General features: G+C 39.1%; 1 protein-coding gene across 5 annotated transcripts in view; it reads right to left on the bottom strand.

The window, feature by feature from the left end:
* Positions 1-19781, bottom strand: part of LOC306851356 (cell adhesion molecule DSCAML1-like) — a gene marked incomplete at both ends in the record, with an annotated part of 131642 nt that overhangs the window by 18224 nt on the left and 93637 nt on the right. For all 5 annotated transcript variants that reach the window (XM_079387525.1, XM_079387526.1, XM_079387527.1 and 2 more), the window contains 10 exons: positions 6096-6336; positions 6624-6694; positions 7203-7370; positions 7707-7835; positions 8011-8107; positions 9109-9314; positions 12348-12524; positions 12613-12732; positions 13252-13533; positions 16012-16287. In XM_079387525.1, the coding sequence (XP_079243651.1) occupies positions 6096-6336; positions 6624-6694; positions 7203-7370; positions 7707-7835; positions 8011-8107; positions 9109-9314; positions 12348-12524; positions 12613-12732; positions 13252-13533; positions 16012-16287 (1767 nt within the window). The remainder of the gene's footprint in view (positions 1-6095; positions 6337-6623; positions 6695-7202; positions 7371-7706; positions 7836-8010; positions 8108-9108; positions 9315-12347; positions 12525-12612; positions 12733-13251; positions 13534-16011; positions 16288-19781) is intronic.

Raw genomic sequence — 19781 nt, 5'->3', positions numbered from 1 at the left:
TGGAACAATCACGTCGAAGCTGAAGAGAAGTGAAACGTTTCGGTTACCTCGATCTTGAGCTGTTTCACCTACTAAATGCGTTTGATTTTTTTTCCGGATACACCACAAATGTGGCGGTGGTGATGTGCCAAATTGCGTCTCTGAATAAATAATGGCACTATTGAGGGGACACAGTGCCTGTCTGTATGACTTGCTGGGAGGGAAAAAAGCATGTGCGGACGACAGGATGAAAGGAGGGATAGAGGAGGGATAAAGCTGGCTTGGCTCTATGAGGGAGCAGCTGCAGCTGGCGCAGGAAGAGAAGGAGCAAGTAAAGGAGATGGTGTGAGGAGGGAGGGAGAGAGAGCAGAGGAGAAATGATGGTATTTGTTTGAAGAGGCCTTAGGGTTTGACTCAGTCTGGCCCTGGTGGACCACACTAAAACTGCCATTTAGAGTAGAACGGCTTGACAGAGCGCTCAGGAGTACAACTCGCAATAACTCTTCAACCCTGCCCGCAAAACCCAGGCTCTCACTTGCTGTCTGGATCTGATGTATAGAACAGGTATATTGGTATCTTTTACGGGTATATTGGCATCTTGCTTTGCCCCAGCCAAAATTACGTATTCACCCTTGTGTCTTTGCAAACAAGTATGACTTTCTTTCTTCCATAAAAGGTTTATTTATTTTATTTTTAAAAAATATCCTGGCTGCTTTTGTCATTATAATGAAAGTGAATGTGAGTTGCCTGTATAATTTGTGCACTATATATCTTCTGTCTAACAATAGGCTTACTGTACAGTGTGCAACAAACAGACGCAATTCAAGTCATTATGCACTAAAAAATCTTGATATCCACCCTAAGTCGTCTTGGCACATTCATGAGAGAAATATCCATGTCTGATTCATGAACAAATCATTTGTTTGAGTCAGATCTTTTCAATTAATCATTCCAAAGAGGCCTCTGTGAAGCAAACAAATCTATCCATCTTTGGACCACTTTTAAATGACGATCAGATACATCATACCTACATAAAAAGACCTGGCAGTGATGAATGTGGTGTTGCTTCACGTCACCTGCATCTTGGACAAAAAGTTGTGCTTGAACACACTGCAAAGACTATAGCTAATAGCCAAACTAGTATGTAAATTCTACACCTGCATGAGATGAAATAACTCTCTGTACCAGCATGTGGCAGTAGTTTGTATTCGTCATTCCAAAATTAAAACTGGAAGAGATAGGAAGGGTCTTCTGCGTGTGCCCTCTTGACTTTGTTTAATCACATCCATTTTTCTGGTGTCTTCTGAAGTCAATCAGTGTGATCTCTCTTGCCAATGGACTCCACTGCTGATTCAATATGCTCAGTCGGTTTGACTAGAGGCAACATTGCATAACACACCGCAAAACTAGACTGACAACAACGTGCCGACATTGGTTCGTTTTTACTCTAGGTCTACATTTGATTACTTTTTCCAATTCACATTGACAGTCACCAACCAACAGCAACAGATATGTTTGACTGGTTTCATTGAATCACTGTATTGCCCCTTGCCAGTGCTTGTTTTTGCTGATTGGACATTTTGAATCTTGTTTGTCAGGCCTTGGAACATCTGAGAAGTAACATACTGTAGTCTGGTGACTATCTGCATTGGTCTGGGTCTGTCGATGCAGTGTGAATTAGCCTTTAAAGAAGATACAAGTGAAAACACCTTAAAGTGGTAGGTGGTTTAAATGGTTTCTAGTTGGTCAGAGGTGGTCTGGATTGTCAATTGGCGGGACTACCAGCAAGTAGGCCTGGTTTTAATCTAAACAGAATCTGTTTTTTAATTAAAGATTTTTTAATTAGATCTGTTTTCAAAACAGCTGACGACTTTGCCACATTCTTCATTAATAAAATTACAAACCTCACTGCACAATTTTTCACACCACAATCTATCAAACATATCTTACCAGCAAACATACACTCGTTCACATCCTTCTCTCCACTCTCTGAGGCAGAGGTCTCTAAACTCATCATTTCCAGTCATCCTACTACCTGTCTGCTTGATCCTATTCCATCTCATCTCATCTCCAAGCCATTTCTCCTGCAGTTGTACCTGCACTCACTCACATCGTTAACACATCCCTTCACACTGGAATTTTTCCCTCAGCATTTAAACAAGCTCGTATAACTCCACTTCTTAAAAAAAACACTCTTAACCCAACTCTTTTAGGGAACTATAGACCGGTTTCCCTTCTTCCTTTCATTGCAAAAACACTTGAACGAGTTGTGTTCAACCAAGTCTCTGTCTTTCTCACACAGAACAACCTCCTGGACAGTAACCAATCTGGCTTCAGAAGTGGACATTCGACCGAAACTGCCTTGCTTTCTGTTGTTGAAGCCCTAAGACTTGCAAGAGCGGCTTCCAAATCTTCATTACTTATCTTGCTGGATCTGTCTGCTGCTTTTGATACAGTCAACCATCAGATCCTCTTGTCAACCCTATTGAGAAAGGGCATCTCAGGAACCGCACTCCAGTGGTTTGAGTCTTACCTCTCTGATAGGTCCTTCAAAGTATCTGTCTTTTCTGTCTATATGGCATCACTAGGTTCTGTCATTCAGAAACATGGCTTTTCATTTCACTGCTATGCTGATGACACTCAACTCTACCTCTCATTCCATCCTGATGATCCGACTATAGCTGCTCGCATCTCAGCGTGTCTAACAGACATTTCTTGCTGGACGATGGACCATCACCTTCAACTCAACCTAGCTAAGACAGAACTGCTTGTAGTTTCAGCTAACCCATCGCTTCATCACAATCTCACCTTCCAGTTAGGCTCATCTACCATAACTCCTTCAAAAACAGCCAGAAACCTTGGAGTCGTGATTGATGATAAGCTGAATTTCTCAGACCACATTGCTAAAACTGCCCCGTCCTGCAGATTTGCATTATACAATATTAAGAATATCAGGCCCTTTCTCTCGGAACATGCAACACAACTCCTGGTTCAGGCTCTTGTTCTGTCCAGACTTGACTATTGCAATGCTCTCTTGTCAGGTCTTCCAGCCAATTCTATTAAACCTCTACAATTAATCCAAAATGCCGCTGCAAGATTAATCTTTAATGAGGCGAAAAGAATGCACGTCACGCCTCTGTTCATCAATTTGCACTGACTACCAATAGCTGCTCGCATTAAATTCAAGGCATTAATGTTTGCCTACAGAACCACCACTGGCTCTGCACCCCTTTACCTAAATTCATTACTTCAGACTTGAATGCCCTCTAGAAGCTTGCGTTCTTCAAGTGAATGATGCATTATTGTACCATCCCAAAGACACAAAAACACTTTCACAGACTTTTTCATTAACTGTTCCCATCTGGTGGAATGACCTGCCCAACTCAATCCGAGCAGCCGAATCCTTACCCATCTTCAAGAAACGGCTAAAAACTCATCTGTTCCATCTTTACTTGACTCTCTAACTCTAGCACTCTCTATTCTAATTTTATTTTATCTATATGTCTTTTTATTTAAAAAAATAAAATAAATAATAATAATAATAATAATAATTATCTGTAGTGCGTTAGACTAACCAAGACTTGTAATAGCACTTGCACATTGTTGCTATTTTGTTGGTTTTGATTGCTTCTTATGTCCTCATTTGTAAGTCGCTTTGGATAAAAGCGTCTGCTAAATTACTAAATAAATAAATACATAATCTAGTAGACCATCTTGCTTAAGTTGGATTCTTTTTTTTTTTTTTTTGGATAGTAGGGTTGGAAGAAAAACTAAAACTTGACAAGAACACCATTGATGGAGGTAAAAACAATTTCTTTGGGGAAAAATGATGGAAGAGCTCAACAGCGGCACAAAAAGAACCCAGGAGCTTGCCAAAAATAAGAATGAGAAGAAAGACAGTGGGACAGAAGTGGGCGGAGGGGTTGAAGGGGAAGTTGTGAGATGGAGGGAGAGATAAATGAAAGGTATTTTGAGAGCGAGTGAGAGAGGAGTGGGAGCTGAGAGGAGGGGAGTTGAAAGCCGGAGAGAGGGATCTGGAGCAAAGATGAAAAGAGAGAGGGGGAGACAATGCGCTCAGCTGCAGATAATTAAACTGGGAGGAAAAGGCAGTGGATCAGGGAGAGAGGCCTCGGCAGACAGGCTAATTATAATTATTTTTCCTATGCTTGTTGTTATTACTATTATCCTTAACAGCATCAATATCACTGACAGTGACACGCATGTGGATGAGGGCCATGGGCCAGAGTTTCCCTGTACTCACAACTCGTGCACAATCACACAAAAGAGAAATCCCCAGAGCATGACAGATAGACCGATATAGGATACAACCCGAATTCTGGAAATGTTGGGACGTTTTTTTAAATTTGAATAAAATTAAAACTAAAATAATTTTAAATCACATGAGCCAATATTTTATTCACAATAGAACATAGATAACATAAGTGTTTAAACTGTGAAATTTTGAAATTTTATGCACAAAATGAGATCATTTCAAATTTGATGCCTGCTACAGGTCTCAAAATAGTTGGGACGGGGGCATGTTTACCATGGTGTAGCACAGGGGTAGGCAACGTTGGTCCTGGAGTGCCGATGTCCATGCAGAGTTTAGCTCCAACCCTGAGCAAAACCTCACCTGCCTGTAGCCCTAGTAATTATGAAGACCTTGATTAGCTTGTTCAGGTGTGTTTGATTAGGGTTGGAGCTAAACTTTATAGGACAGCAGCACTCCAGGACCAACATTGCCTACACCTGGTGTAGCATCTCCTCTTCTTTTCAAAACAGTTTGAAGACATCTGGGCATCAAGTTTATGAGTTTCTGGAGTTTTGGTGTTGGAATTTGGTCCCATTTTTGCCTGATATAGGTTTCCAGCTGCTGAAGAGTTTGTGGTCATATTTGACATATTTTTTGTTTAATGATGCACCAAATGTTCTCTATAGGTGAAAGGTCTGGACTACAGGCAGGCCAATTTAACCCCCTGGACTCTTCTACTACGAAGCCATGCTGTTGTAATAGCTCCAGTATGTGATTTTGCATTGTCCTCTGAAATACACAAGGCCTTCCCTGAAATAGATGTCGTCTGGAGGGGAGCCTATGTTGCTCTAAAACCTTTATATACCTTTCAGCATTCATAGTGCCTTCCAAAAGGCACTTATGCACCCCCATACCATCAGAGATGCTGGCTTTTGAACTGAATGCTGATGACATGCTGGAAGGTCTCCCTCTTATTTAGCCCGGATGACACGGTGTCTGTGATTTCCAACAAGAATGTCAAATTTGGACTCGTCTGACCATAGAACACATTTCCACTTTGAAACAGTCCATTTTAAATGAGCCTTGGCCCACTGGACATGACGGTGCTTCTGGTCGATGTCCACATATGGCTTCCTTTTTGCATGATAAATATTTAGTTGGCATCTGCAGATGGCAATGGCGGATTGTGTTTACTGACAGTGGGTTCTGGGAGTATTCCTGAGCCCATTTAGTAATGTTAATGACAGAATCATGCCGATGAGTGATGCAGTGTCGTCTGAGGGCCCGAAGACCACTGGCATCCAAAAAAAGGTCTTTGGCCTTGTCCCTTACGCACAGAGATTTCTCCAGTTTCTCTGAATCTTTTGATGATGTTATACACTGTAGATGATAAGATTCGCAAAGCCTTTGCAATTTGACATTAAGGAACGTTGTTTTTAAAATATTCCACAATCTTTTTATGCACTCTTTCACAGATTGAAGGGCATCTGCCCATCTTTACTTCTGAGAGACTCTGCTTCTCTAAGACATCCCTTTTATAGATAATCATATTACAGACCTGATGTCAGTTAACTTAATTAGATGCTAGATGTTCTCCCAGCTGAATCTTTTCAAAATTTCTTGCTTTTTCAGCCCTTTGTTGCCCCCCGTACCAGCTTTTTTTGAGACCTGTAGCAGGCATCAAATTTGAAATGAGTTCATTTAGTGGATACAAGTGTATAATTTAAACATTTGTTATGTTCTCTATGTTCTGTTGTGAATACAATATTGGCTCATGGGATTTGAAAGTCTTTTAGTTTTAATTTTATTGAAATTTAAAAAAAAATGTCCCAACATTATAGATAAAGTGACCATCATTCATTACCATCCTCAAGTGTTGTGGCATTGATCTCAGAGCTGGAAGGTCCGGTTCCAGCTCGGTTGAACGCCTGGACCACCACACCGTACTGAGCAAACTTCTTCAAGTTATCCAGGGTGTACACCTCACTATCACCTGTGGCTTTCATCTCCACTATACTGTACTGTCCATTACTGCCTGGTCCATTCTCCCTATAACCGATCTGATAGCCACGGATCACCCCATTCTGGAGCTCTTTCTTAGGTGCCTAAGTGGAGTGAAAAGAAAATTACATAAAGTAATTATCTAAAACTCTAAAGCCTAGGTCTTCATCCCTGCTCCTGGGGCCCCACTGTCCTGCAATTTTTTTGCAGCCTGCTTCAGCAAACCTGGCCTGTGATTTTTCAAGTGATCCTGAAGACCTCAATTAGCTGGTTCTGGCTGTTTGATTAGGGTCGTAGCTAAACTCTGGAGGATAGTAGGTTCCCAGGAGCAGGGTTGAACACCTTGGGTCTAAAGTCCAAAAAATTGCAAGTTTAGGAGTCACAGACATACCTTCCAGGTGACACGGATACTCTGAGAGGTCATTGGCTGTAAAATCACTTCCATGGGTGGCCCATCAGGAGCTGTAAAAAGAGAATCACATCATATCACAAGAATATTAAAGGAATAAAAAATGTTGTCACCTCGAAGTCATTCCAAACCTGCATGACTTTCTTTTTTCTGTGAAACACAATAGGACAAATTTTGAATGAAATCCTTTTAGTTACAATGACAGGGGACTAGTACTTTTAAGCTTCGGAAAGGGTATAAAAGCACCATAAAAGTATAATAAAAGTGTCCAATATGATTTAGGTGCTAAATTCCAATTATTTAAAGTCCTATGATAACTTAGTGTGAGAAGCAGGCTAAAATGTACTAATAATCTTCCCTTCTGGTGAGCTTTCAACCACTGTGATGGAAACACTGAGTCAGTGAGAACTCGAGAAACAGATCAGTACATTCCTGTGGAAAGGAGTGGCCAGGAAATTCTTCAAAAATTTATATTTTGAATTCAACAGAATGAAGAAAGGTACAGGTTTTGAACTGCATGAGAGTGAGTAGATGATTCCAGATCAGGGTCGGGAGACGTACGGGCTTCCTCTGTGCTGATGGTCAGCTCTTTGCTGGCTTGACTGCGTCCAATCTTGTTGTAGGAGTACATGCGAATGCTGTACACGGATGCCGGGTGGAGCTCCACTATGTTGGCCTGGTTGTTGGTGGGCGAGATCTTACGGGTGGCATGTTTCAGCTCCCACGGGTCTATGACAAGGACAAAATAGCATGGATAAATTACTATATCACACCTCCATCCAGGCTGTTCTGGAACATTATGTTTGTTAGCATGCAAAGAGGACTGTTTACAGGTTGAATCAAATTCGAAAAACCAGGAATGCACTGAAAACTACGACGATCGCAGATGTACAAACAGGCAATACACCCGAGTCGCAACGCCGCAGAAATCTGTTCACATCCCATTCATCTTCTTGCAGTGTGAGCTTATTCGCTACATATTCTTCTGACATACAAATACATATTTAATGCATGCTCACAATGTAATTCATCCAAGCTTGAAATGGAAACAAAGCAATGCCGCACCGGATTTGTTCTTGTACTCGATGTCGTAGCTGGTGATGATGCTGTTGCCGTCGAACCGCTGCGTCCACCTCAGGTTCATACTGCGATCTTTGACCTCTCGAACCTCCAGCTCTGGGGGGTCAGGGGGTTCTGCCAACAAAGCAAGTAGAAATAGACTTCAAACAGATGGAGGAGATTGAGACAGAGAGAGATGCTGAAGAGTAAGAGGTGGCTTGGGGCCAGGAGGTAAATTATTGATTTTGCGTCTCTAGATAAAGAGTATCATGTAAGATGTGAGCGTGTTGTTCATGGCTGATTGTCTTGCCTTGCACCGTCAGCTGGATGAGCCCTCGGCCCTCGCCGTATGAGTTGATGGCGTGGCAGGAGAAAAAGACGGAATCCCCTCGCTCTGCTGGCTTCAGCTGCAGAAAGAGAGAAAGTGTTCAAGAGAAGAACTTGTTTTTCTCTTTTCCTCATTTTGAGGCCCACTTCATGAATTGTTTTATAATGTACATCTGTCACTTGGACAAAGGTACATAGTTTGGCAGTAAGGTAGGAATGCTGGATGATTGGCTGTTTGTATTCACTAATATTCTGCCATTGGAGCAATTGTGTAAATGAGTTCATCCTTGTGAACCTTTGTTTAGAAATCTTTACCTAGTGTCATTCTATTATTTAAAGCTGAAGACACATTAAGCTAGAATAAGAGAAGTATTTTTTCAAGGCTAAAATACTTCTCTTATTCCAGCGTAATGTGTCTAAATGATGATGATGTATATAAAAAGTGCTTTGCAGGTTAAAATATATAATAATTTATTGAAAATAAATAAACAAACAAACAAATCAATATATAAAGGATGCCAAAATATAAAATAATTTATAGATAATAATAATAATAATAAAGACCAGGTTATAAAACCAAAACAAATAAATACAGCTAAATTGGGTTCACTAAATAAATAAATGTTCAATGTGCTTCTCAGGTCAGAATATAAAATAATTTTAGAGTAGACAAACAAACAAACAAACAAACATGTAAACAAACAAATAACCAATAAAATAAATGATCAATGCATTTCTTAGGTCAGAATATAAACATTTCAGAGTGAGTAAACAGACAAACAAATATATGCTGCTAAATGGGATTCAAGGAATGAATGAATGAATGAATGTGTGTGTATATATATATATATATATATATATATATATGAATGAATATGCTTCTCTGGTCAGAATATAAAATAATTTTAGAGTGAGAAAACAAAAAAACAAAACACAAGACCAAAAATAAAAGTTGAAATTAAAAAAAAGGTGAAAGATTAGACTAGGAAACCTGTTTGGAAACAAGCATCTGCCTTATTCAACATTTATTGAACTCCTTCACTGACAACATACTGCATGTGTGTGTGCACATGTATCTCACCTTCAGTGTGGAGATAACTTCATCGCTTTTCTCATTGGAATTGGTAGTGATGGAGTACCGAGGGTTGCGGTCAGGGTCAATAACGGTGTCACCTCGCTCCCAGCGGATGATGATGGGGTACTCACCCCGGGCAGTACAGTTTAACTCCTTGTTCTGCCCCTTTATGGCCATGGTAGTGTTTGGGTGGGATGTAATCATAGCTGGAACTGCATAAAAAGAAGGTATAGCAGGAAAGGAGGTAAATATGTGTGAAGGAAAAAATGAATTTAAAAAGAGGCAGAGGTCAGTGTGACTTTAACCCGACACCTGGCGTTCTTGTGACATGGGGCAGTGAGTCTTAGCATGTCTCTCTTCAACTCCTCAATCACTTTTTCACACTCTCTCGCTTGCTCATTCCCCCCTGAGTAACTCTTCTCTAGCGATGCCACACATAAACACACAATATCGATCTGAAGAGGGTTCCGCTGTTTTGTTTTCATCACTTATTCATTCCCTCCCTTCCAACGAGTGAAACGGATAGAATTGAGGGAGGCAGAACAGAGGAACGATTCAATCAATAACACCAACACTGAATCAAAGAGCGCGAGAGAGAGCGAAAAGGAGACAGATCCACTGTTAAAAAAAAAAAAGTAGGATGCCGTAAACACAGCCGCATGATATCCACAGGCTTTGCATGAAAATTTAAAACCACGTTCTACTATCTCTTGTTGAATAACCATATAACTTAAGTACATTTATCTTAGCAATCCTGCCTATCACTGTCCTGAGGTTACAAACACAAGAGCATTTCTTTTCTTTTTTTAGTCAAGAGCACTACATTACTTTTGAAGAAAAAAAACAATATATATATTTTTTTATGTTTACATTTTGCCCCAAACTAATGATCATTATTCAATCATTATTATCATTAATAAAAAGTCTATTTTAACCCAAGAAGTTTGTAGCATAGATTTTTGCATAAATTGTCAGCAGCCTAATGCCATAAAATCTCATTCTCAATAAATTGAATGGTAGTAGTTATCATACTAAGTGATTTATATGGGTCATTCTTATTTAAGGTTTCATGTCCATTGATAATAATTATATATTTTTTTCTAACAGTTTCTTAATAAATAACTTATTTTGACGTGTCAAGTACAGTTATAAGCATATATTGGTAGTATTTATTTTTATTTTAATAAAATAATATAGTCTGGATACTATCATTTTAATTAGCATTACAGAACATTAATTAGAATGAAATTAAATTGCATTACATTAATGAGAAATTGAGGTGAAAATATAAAATAAAACCACATAACAAATAAAGTAAAATAAAATAAAATGCGTTCTCTTTTTTCAAATACATCTCTTAGAACATTTCTTAAGATTTAACTGGGTAGAATATTCTGGGTGTTAATGAATACACCAGTGGATGAGGTTTGTTTAAATGTGGTCAGGACTGTAACTCAGGCCTAGGGCAGTGTTGCGTGTAAGGGAGTTTTCTGCACTCTACATTATGTGAAGGATCAATAATATGGATTTGGACAGAACAGATTGTGTGTCCGATTTAACGATCAGTCATGAGATGGCCTTACGGATTCGTTGTAATGTTCTATTAATCTAAATGAGCTGAGCACACTTGAATCTGTTGTTTGGTATTCTTATTGAGAGCTGCTCTCTCTCTCTCTCTCTCTCACACACACACACACACACACACACACACACACACACACATGCATGCAGTAACTCCTGGCAATTCTAGCTACTATATAAAAAAGTCAAAGGCTTCTTGTATTTCTTGCCTCAGTGTGACTGATATATCATAAGCTGGGTCATTAGTTTGAGTGACAAAGTGTGACAGGTGCAGGTGTGTGTGTGTGCGGCTGTGTGTGTGTGGAGGTGGTGTGTTGTGTGTCCACTCAAGCGTCTCGAACCCTTCCCGCAGGCATCAGTCTGAGACGTGAAAGCCCATCTGAGGGCCGTTCTTAAACAAAGACCTCAAACACACACCATCGCAAACCATCCCAAAGGCTGCAGGTCAAATCGCATCCAAGAAATCCTCAAATCTTCTGTGACTGGAATTTAAAAATATGGCTTCATTTTATGTCATGGTTTAGTGAGAGATTTAGCTATTATGAAATTTCTGATATTCAACAGCAATGCCCTGAAACCTGTCTACCTAGAGAACATGTCTAGGCATAAATTAGGCACCCTTCTAAGGAACCTTGTTTAGGTCAAAAGCAGTACTTTTTGCATCCTTCACAAGTGAGAAAATCTCGAAATTTGTATCTAAGATTTTGAATGGAATCAAGGGACATTCAAATTTCCTAATATATAAACTCTGAAAACGATTGCTCATTCGAAATATTTAAAACATTTTAACATCTTGAATTTCATTCAGTATTTTTTTTTTTACACTTTAGAAAGTATTGAGACTTGAGCTTAGTAAAATATTAATGTCAAAATCTATATATTTTTTAATGTAAAAGTCAATACGGTAATTTGTAACTTGTAAATTTTCACGGCTCTTGGGATCAGTCGTTTCAAGTTATTTTAGTCTTTACAAAAACAGTCTGTTAAATTACTAGTTCACTTCAATTTATTCACCCAAATGTCATCCAAGATGTTCATGTTTTTCATTCTTCAGTCGAAAATATTTTTTTTTTTTTTAGGAAAACATTCCAGGATTTTTCTCCATATAATGAATTTTAACAGGGACCAATGGATTGAAGGTCCAAATTGCAGTTTCAGTGCAGCTTTAAATGGCGCTACATGATTCCAGCAGAGAAATAAGGGTCTTATCTAGCGAAACGATTGCCCATTTTCTAAAGAAATAAAAATGCATATAATTTTTAACCACAAATGCTCGTCTTGCACTAGCTCTGTGATGTGCATACGTGACTTTACTCATTACATATTGCATTCCAAATTCTGGAATGTTTTTCTCAAAAACCTTAATTTCAACTGAAGAAGGAAAGACATGAACATCCTGGATGATATGGGGGTGAGTAAATAATCAGAAAAATTATATTTTGAAAGGGAACTAATTCTTTAAACTGCTTGATGTTGCAAACTGGTGTTTGTTGTCATGCAATATTAATTTATTACCTTAATCATAAACACAAAAGCACAAAAAAACGGTTCACTGAAAGCCTCTTTGTGGAACCAAAAATGGTTCTTCTATCGCATCACTGTGAAAACCCCTTTTTGGAACCTTTGTTTTTAAGAGTGTTGATGTACATGAGAGCCTTACATACTTTTAACAGTGAGCATCATGCTCTTGCTGATGTCGGACCCTACTCCATTGCTGGCTTGACACAAGTAGTATCCCCGGTCTTCCTCTAAAACATGGCGGATCAGCAGAGATCCGTTGGACAAGATCTGGATGCGACCCGTCAGTGGAACTGGATGGTACTGCTGGGGGTTCCCTATACCTTCCGAATCAAGATGAAGACAGTTTTGGTTGTGGCTCATCAAAATTTGAGATTGATGATTCAGAAATGCAGTGACAAAAAATATTACCTTTGGCATGCTTCCAGACAACTTTGGGAGGAGGGTACCCTTCCACAGAGCAGTTCAGAACTTCTGACTTGCCGTAGATCCCATCTTGGTTATTGGGTTGAACCCGAAAACCTGGGGGAACTACAACAAAGAACATACACAGTTTCAGAAGAGGAGATACCAATAAAGTGGTTTGCCAAGTAGGACATTTTGTTGGTCCCAACCCTGTCCCTAATCTTAACCCCAACCCTAAACTAAGTAAATAGGGACTGTTTCACCACGTAGTTCTAGGAACTAGCCAGCATGGTGGTTCCTAGAGAACCAATTTCCCCTTCGGGCTGTTTTCCTGGTTGCATTCACTCCAGCAGCTGGAACTCTGAAGCGGCCAACAGCGATGTTTTATTTGCAGCATTTACAAACATCAACAACTCTTTTAGACCCTATTCTGAAGTAGGAGCTTATTTTGTTCCCCCAAACGGAGTTCCTAGAACTACATACATTACTAGTAACACGCCAAAAAAGCAGGTACTTCTGCCAGTAGTTCTAGGAACTATGAAAAAGTTCCTCAGGTGCGATCTGGTGCAGAAACGGTTCTAATTGGTGAAACCATGCTGAGAATCCCATCCTCCATTGCCATATAACCCTCGCTCTCTTGCTCACCTGTTACTATGAGTTGTCTCTCTGAACTGACAGTTGCTGCGTCATTGCTGGCAATACAGGTGTAGTTTCCATTGTGCTCCAATGAAACTTTTGAGATCTGAAGGGAGCTCATGAACTCCTTGGTTTCGATGGTGACTCCTGATGTTCCTGACACAATCTCCTGCCCGTCCTTCCTCCAGGTGATCCGGATTGGCATGTCTCCGGAGGACACCACGCAAGCTATGTACATCAGCTTGCCGATGGAGGTGGGAGGGAAGTCAAAGGGCTGGATGAGGGGAGGAACTGATGGAGGAAAAGAGCAAGAGATCTTCAGTATCAAACACTTCATGATCTCCAATGTTGTACTGACCCCCGTCACCCTCCAAAAATGCACACGCGCATACACGCTCACACATCCCACCCCTCCAGCCCATAATAGCTGTTCTAATTAGAGCCCAATTGGCATGGGGAATAATGGCATTGCCATGGAAACAGAGGTGGGGGGTTCCATCGGAGACATCTGGGGGATTTAATCTGGGGCTCGTTAAAATTCAGCTAATTAAATCAGAGACATGACAAGACAAGCAGCACACTATACTGACTTCACACTGGAGTCAGTGTTCTGTTGTACCGGTACACACATACACACACGCATTCATGCAAACGCACACACTAGACCTCGCTGTCTTTGTACCAGGAGCTGTAGCCCCGTGTATGGACACACATGGTCAAGTGAAGATTCATTTACATTTAACATACTGAAAATAACACCCCCACACACATACACATGCTAAGTACACTGGGTAATTGATGAATGGTTGTAATGCTGCAGAAGGCCTGTAATCCTGTTAATCAGAGGCTATTAGTGGTGTGCTTTCTCTCAGGGTCTTTGTGCCAGCGGAGGGGAAAGACCATCCTCAACCTTCACCACCCGCCTACAGCTTAAATATACAATTGTTTGAAGGCAAGACACACTTCATTTACCAAAACACACCCACTCTGCCAAAATAAACTACTATGCTTTTCTTTTCAGAAGAAATTAAAAAAATTAAGTACTGTACAGTGGGCATCTTTTTTTTTTATTATTAAAGCAGCATGTTTTCAAGAAATGCCAAACCTCAAATGGAGGGTTGTTTTGTTTTTGGAAATCCTCCATAAAATCAAGATACCCTGCTGACTAGGCTCAAGTCCAAAAATCCTCTCAGGGTGGCCTCTTCACACCAAATCCAATGTTACTAAATGATATTAAAAAATAAAGTATTTGCAATTTTCACACTAAAACAATTAGCTTCAAGCCTATTGTTGAATTTTCTCATTTGATGTGGATGCCTTAAGTAACTGTTTGGCACATGAACAATTAAAAACAAAAGACTTAAGTTACCAAGGTTATTATAGTTAACTAAAACTGAAAGTTATGTATTTATTATTTTTTTTATTTGGTTTCACTTGATGTACTAAAAAGTGAGAAAAAAAAAATCTAAAAAAACCCCAACTATGTAGACATTTAACAAAAGCTGCTGTGTTTAGGACAAAAATATGACAAAATTATAAAAAATTCAACTAAAATTAAAATGAGAACAAAATATATGATAAATATTATATGAATAAACATATAATGCTCAATCTCAATGCTCACTGTACCTTACAAAATGGAAATAAATAAAACAATAAAAATGGATATAGTTAAATGTATATTTCAGACTTAGCATGAAAGGCATTGTTTAATTGCTTTAGATCTAGTTAAAACTGAATCCTATGGAAGTCCCTTTCCGCCACTGAAAAAATAAGTAAATAAAAAAGGTTATTGCAACTTTTTATCTCACAATTCTGACTTTTTTTCTCATAATTTCATGATACAAACTTGCAATTCTGACTTTTTTTGCGAGACATATAGTCGTAATTCTGAGAAATAAAGTCAGAACTGCGAGATATAAACTCAAAATTAAGACTGTTTTTCTCAGAATTACGAGTTTATATCTCGCAAATCTCACTTTTTTCTCAGAATTGTGAGATATACACTTGCAATTGTGAGTTATAAAGTCAGAATTGCGTGATATAAACTCACAATTGCGAGTTAAAGTCCAGTTTTGATTGAAAAATGACTGATATGTTCTCAGAATTGCGAGTTTATATCTCACAGTTCTGTGAAAAAAGGTCAGAATTGTGAGATAAAAAGTCACAATTACCTTTTTTTTTTTTTTTTATTCAGTGGCAGAAAATGGCTTCCATAAAATCCACTGTGACTAAACAATGCATAAAAATATCCAGCAAACAATATTTAACACGAAGACTGCACCCATGTCTGATGAAAACTAAATTCATGAGAAAATGTTTACAAAAATTTCACAATAAATCCAGTGTGACTAACTTATATCGATGCATCACATTTTTGTAAAAACTATTTACAAGACTGGTGTGAATTGTATGTATACTCTGAAAAAAAATAAAATAATAATAATTTATTTATTTTATTGAAATGCCGTAGTTGACATACCAACCAACCAATAAATAAATAAGTAAACAACATATATTTGATGATTATATTTCTAACTTGGATTTTTTTATTTCTAAAAGGATTTCATGCTAAATCCAAAATGATCAACACTAATTTTAGGTATTTTAAATATCACATTTGTTTTCTGCTTAGAAACCTGTGTATAAACAGCCCCAAATCAAATGTAGAGGGACTTTTTTTTGGGGTTGATCTTGTGACTTGTGCCTGCTTGTGGCTTTTTCAAGGGGCCATAAACATCCCCAAAATCATTAGCAGTAATAACTAACCTTTGACTGTGACATAGACAGTCTGGCTAATGGAGAGCTGGGGTTGGATGAGCACGCTGCACAGATACGCCCCCTCATCCGCACCCTTCTGCACATCGCTCAACTTCAGAGTGCCGTTCTCATACACCACCTGACGATGGTTGTCTGGCAACGGCGTTGTCCCGTCTTTAAACCACTTGATGGAGTAATAGGGGTAGCCAATCACACGACAGTTAATGAAAGTGTTGCGACCGGCCACAGCTGTGATATTCCGCATGGCCCGGATACTGGGAGGACCTGCAAGAGGGAGAAAAGAAAGAAAGAGAAGGGGGAAAACGGAGGAAGACAAAACAAAGAGGGAGAATATGCCAGGTAGAAAAGGGTAAAAGAGTGAATGAGAGGGAGATGGGAGACCAGGTTTTGCACAGGTATTTGGAGTAGAAAAGGGAGAAATGTGGGCAGAAGAAAGGAGAAGAGTGAGTGGTGGATGGGAAGGAGGGGGTTAGAATGCTCTTGGTCTTCAAAGCAGAGAATCTGGTGTAATAGGTGTGTGCATCTACTGTTTCAATGTGTCTTGTACCGTATCCTTCATCATAGCTTGGCACGTAGGCACATATCTGACGAACCATGCCTTTATATAATTTCAGCAATGAATGAGGTGTGTTTCTGTACTGTTAGCTTAATACACCAAGTTAATGCATAGTAATGCAATGTGTAGTGTAATCTTAACATTAAAATACTAACCTAATGTGTTTGTGTAGGCAGAGTAAAACTACATCACATCTCATAGCAATGTCCCAAAACACACATTTAAAGGATTGAGGACTGCGAGAGCAGAGGCCTTAGAATTACTTTAGCGAACCTGTGCCATGCTAAATCAAAGAGTTATGGTTGAATAGCTAAATGCTAACAGCTACTGAATAGCTATTAACAATAAAGGCTATAATGTTGTGCTGCTTATGTAAAGTGTAATGTGGCATTCACACTGACAGTGAATTAATCGTTAGAGCTCGTCAACTCGCTGTACTGCCCTACTGAAACAAAATCAATAAATAAATAAATATAACTTGTCATGTCAGGCTGGTCTATTTTATTGGCTTTAGGGTACTTTTTAGCATTTACGTTCAGCTAAAACAGGTAAACACCAGGTTAGCTAGGCTAGGAAATTAGCTAAGCCAGCTTCAACCAACTTAAGCCGGCAAAACATCTTAAGCAGAAAATGTAGTTCATGCATTCATGACCTCTAGACTGGACTATTGTAATGGACTTCCAAGTGGTTGTCCTGCATCTTCAATAAACAATACAGTTAATCCAAAATGCAACTGCTATAGTTCTTACCAGGTCAAGACAACATGATTATACCACTCCAATTTTACAGTTTCTACACTGGCTACCTAATAAGTTCTGTATCGATTACAAATAATTGCTACTTACTTATAAGGCCCCAAGTGGTTTGGCTCTAGTGTACTTCTAGAACTAGTCTTAAATCATGCTAAAATCCATCCCACTGTTTAAGGTCGCAAAACTGTACATTTCTGCCATATGGACATTGCTTTGACATAGTCATCTCTCAAAACAAATTACAGACTTACATCTCATGTAAAGCTGCTCTGAAATGATATGCACTATATGAAATGCACTATACAAATAAACTTGATTTGAATTAAATTGAACCTTAGGCTTGGTTTGATTGCCATTATGCATTCCTACTAATGTGAATCGCCACTGTCTGGTAGTCGCTGTGGAATTGCATAAAGTTTTCTCAGAATTGTCGCAAATTTTGGTCTCTAGTAACCTCACCAACTATGACTGCAACTTGCTCTGTTGCTGCAAATCGCTGTCAGTGCGAATCCCCTTTAATGTGATTAGCATATGCTAACAGCTTCTGGTTCTTTATAGCATAACCAGTCATTGCCGAATTTGAAAAGGTTAGTAATGACCGATTTGTGTTTGTTTTGTTTTGTTTTCTTTGTTTTCATAAAAAGAGAAGGCTGACTTCTTCAGGACTCTGCTCTCAGATCACACACGAGGATGGAGGGGTGTACGAACAAATGGATGGTGGGACACTGTGAAGATTTGAATGGCCGATGCCTGAAGATGCAGAACAAAAAGAAACAGAAAGAGTCTGAATTGAGACAAGGTGGCTTAGGAGTAAAAAAAACAGAGGAACCAGAAGACCAAGATGTACTGTAGAAGGGCATTTTGTTTGCCTCGAAATGGAGGGCGGATCGGTTTATAAATCGTCGATGGGGCATATGTAGATTTTATGCACACAAATATTCTCATCCTCTCTAACAGCCCACTCCTCATCCTCGCATCTCTCTCTTTTCTTCTGTTGCTCTCTCTCCCTTTCTCTCAGTTCAGTGTGCATTGTGCTTTGAAGTCACCGCTCTGACAAGTCAACCCTGATGTATTATTCAAGAAGACTGTCGCACAGTATCCCTCTTCTCTCTTCTTCACAGTTATTCTCTGGCTGTCTTTCTATTTCTCTATTTTTCTTTTGTTCTCAAACATAATATATGAATGTATGAACTTAGATAAGGATCCAGACAGGAACTGAGCACCGCTATTGTGCTGTTCACAGGAAGAATGGGGCCTGATTGCTCACGGGTGTCTGTGTTTGTTAAATATTGTGTTGCGAAACGATCATCTCAAGAATAAATGCATGTGCGTGATATGGATAGGGTGTGTGTGAAAATCGATGCTGTCAGCTTTCATGAGCGTACTGCAGTTAGACTGTATTAGTCAGGCTGTAGTGTTTTAAGACTCTATGAGTATGTCTATGAGCGTTGGTATCATTCGGCTCCCTGGCACGGGGTCTCATTCTCACTGCAATGATTGTTCTGGCATGTCTCCTTAAAGCAGACAGATATGTCATAACTGAACATTTCAGAGAGCGATAGAGAAGAAGAGAGGGTGAATTCAACAGGCCTGTCAACACGACTCAATATCACTCTTAGTCTGAGGCTCAGGCGACACGACCATGGACCGCCACAATCCGTTCACTGACCGTCTGATGCATAATATGCACAAAACTGTCTCGATCTTGCAAACTTAATCTGATTGACTGACTAAATGCAACTTCAAGAGTAATGGCAACCTGGGTTTTATCTATCGGGTTGATAGAACAAGTGATTCTGTGGATGAAATTATTACTGGAATTGCCAATGTTTGCATCAGATATTTAAAAGATATTCAAGGTCAGACTGTTACTCCCTTTCGAATATATAAAGATATTTAAATAATTTCAGGTGCTTAGTTGCAAGTTATCTAGGTAATCATGAGCAGAACTTTGAAAAATAATCATTACTCCTTACTAATCTAAAGATTGAAAAATCATAAGAGTCTATATACATTTGCCGCTGTTTTTCTTGCAATTTCCATGTTGTTATTTAACACTGGCATGTTATAGGTCATTCTGTAAATGATTCGTCCCCAAAAATTTGATGGAAACTTGATTTTCTGGGGAAACGGCAGACTTCTCTCTGGTGATGTATACCAGACTTCTCAAAATCATTTAGTCCGCTTAAACACCATCCAACCACAACTGACTACAAGTTTTCATTCATGTTTGAGTAAAATGGCCACATATCAAAATCCTAACAATGACCGATGGATAAAATCAAGTCCATGGTCTACATACATTTTCAATAATCCATACAGAATTAGAGAAGAAAAAAAGAAATCACAATATATCATAATACAGAAGAAACAATCTAAAGTTCCTTCCATTTCATCGCTACTTTAAATGCTGTTTTTCTAATAATAATAATTACACTTCTAAACTACAC

The sequence above is a fragment of the Barbus barbus genome (genome assembly GCF_936440315.1).
Source record: "Barbus barbus genome assembly, chromosome: 31".
Taxonomy (NCBI): domain Eukaryota; kingdom Metazoa; phylum Chordata; class Actinopteri; order Cypriniformes; family Cyprinidae; genus Barbus; species Barbus barbus.
Note: the sequence above shows the minus strand (reverse complement) of the source record. Positions and strands in the feature narration are given on the sequence as shown.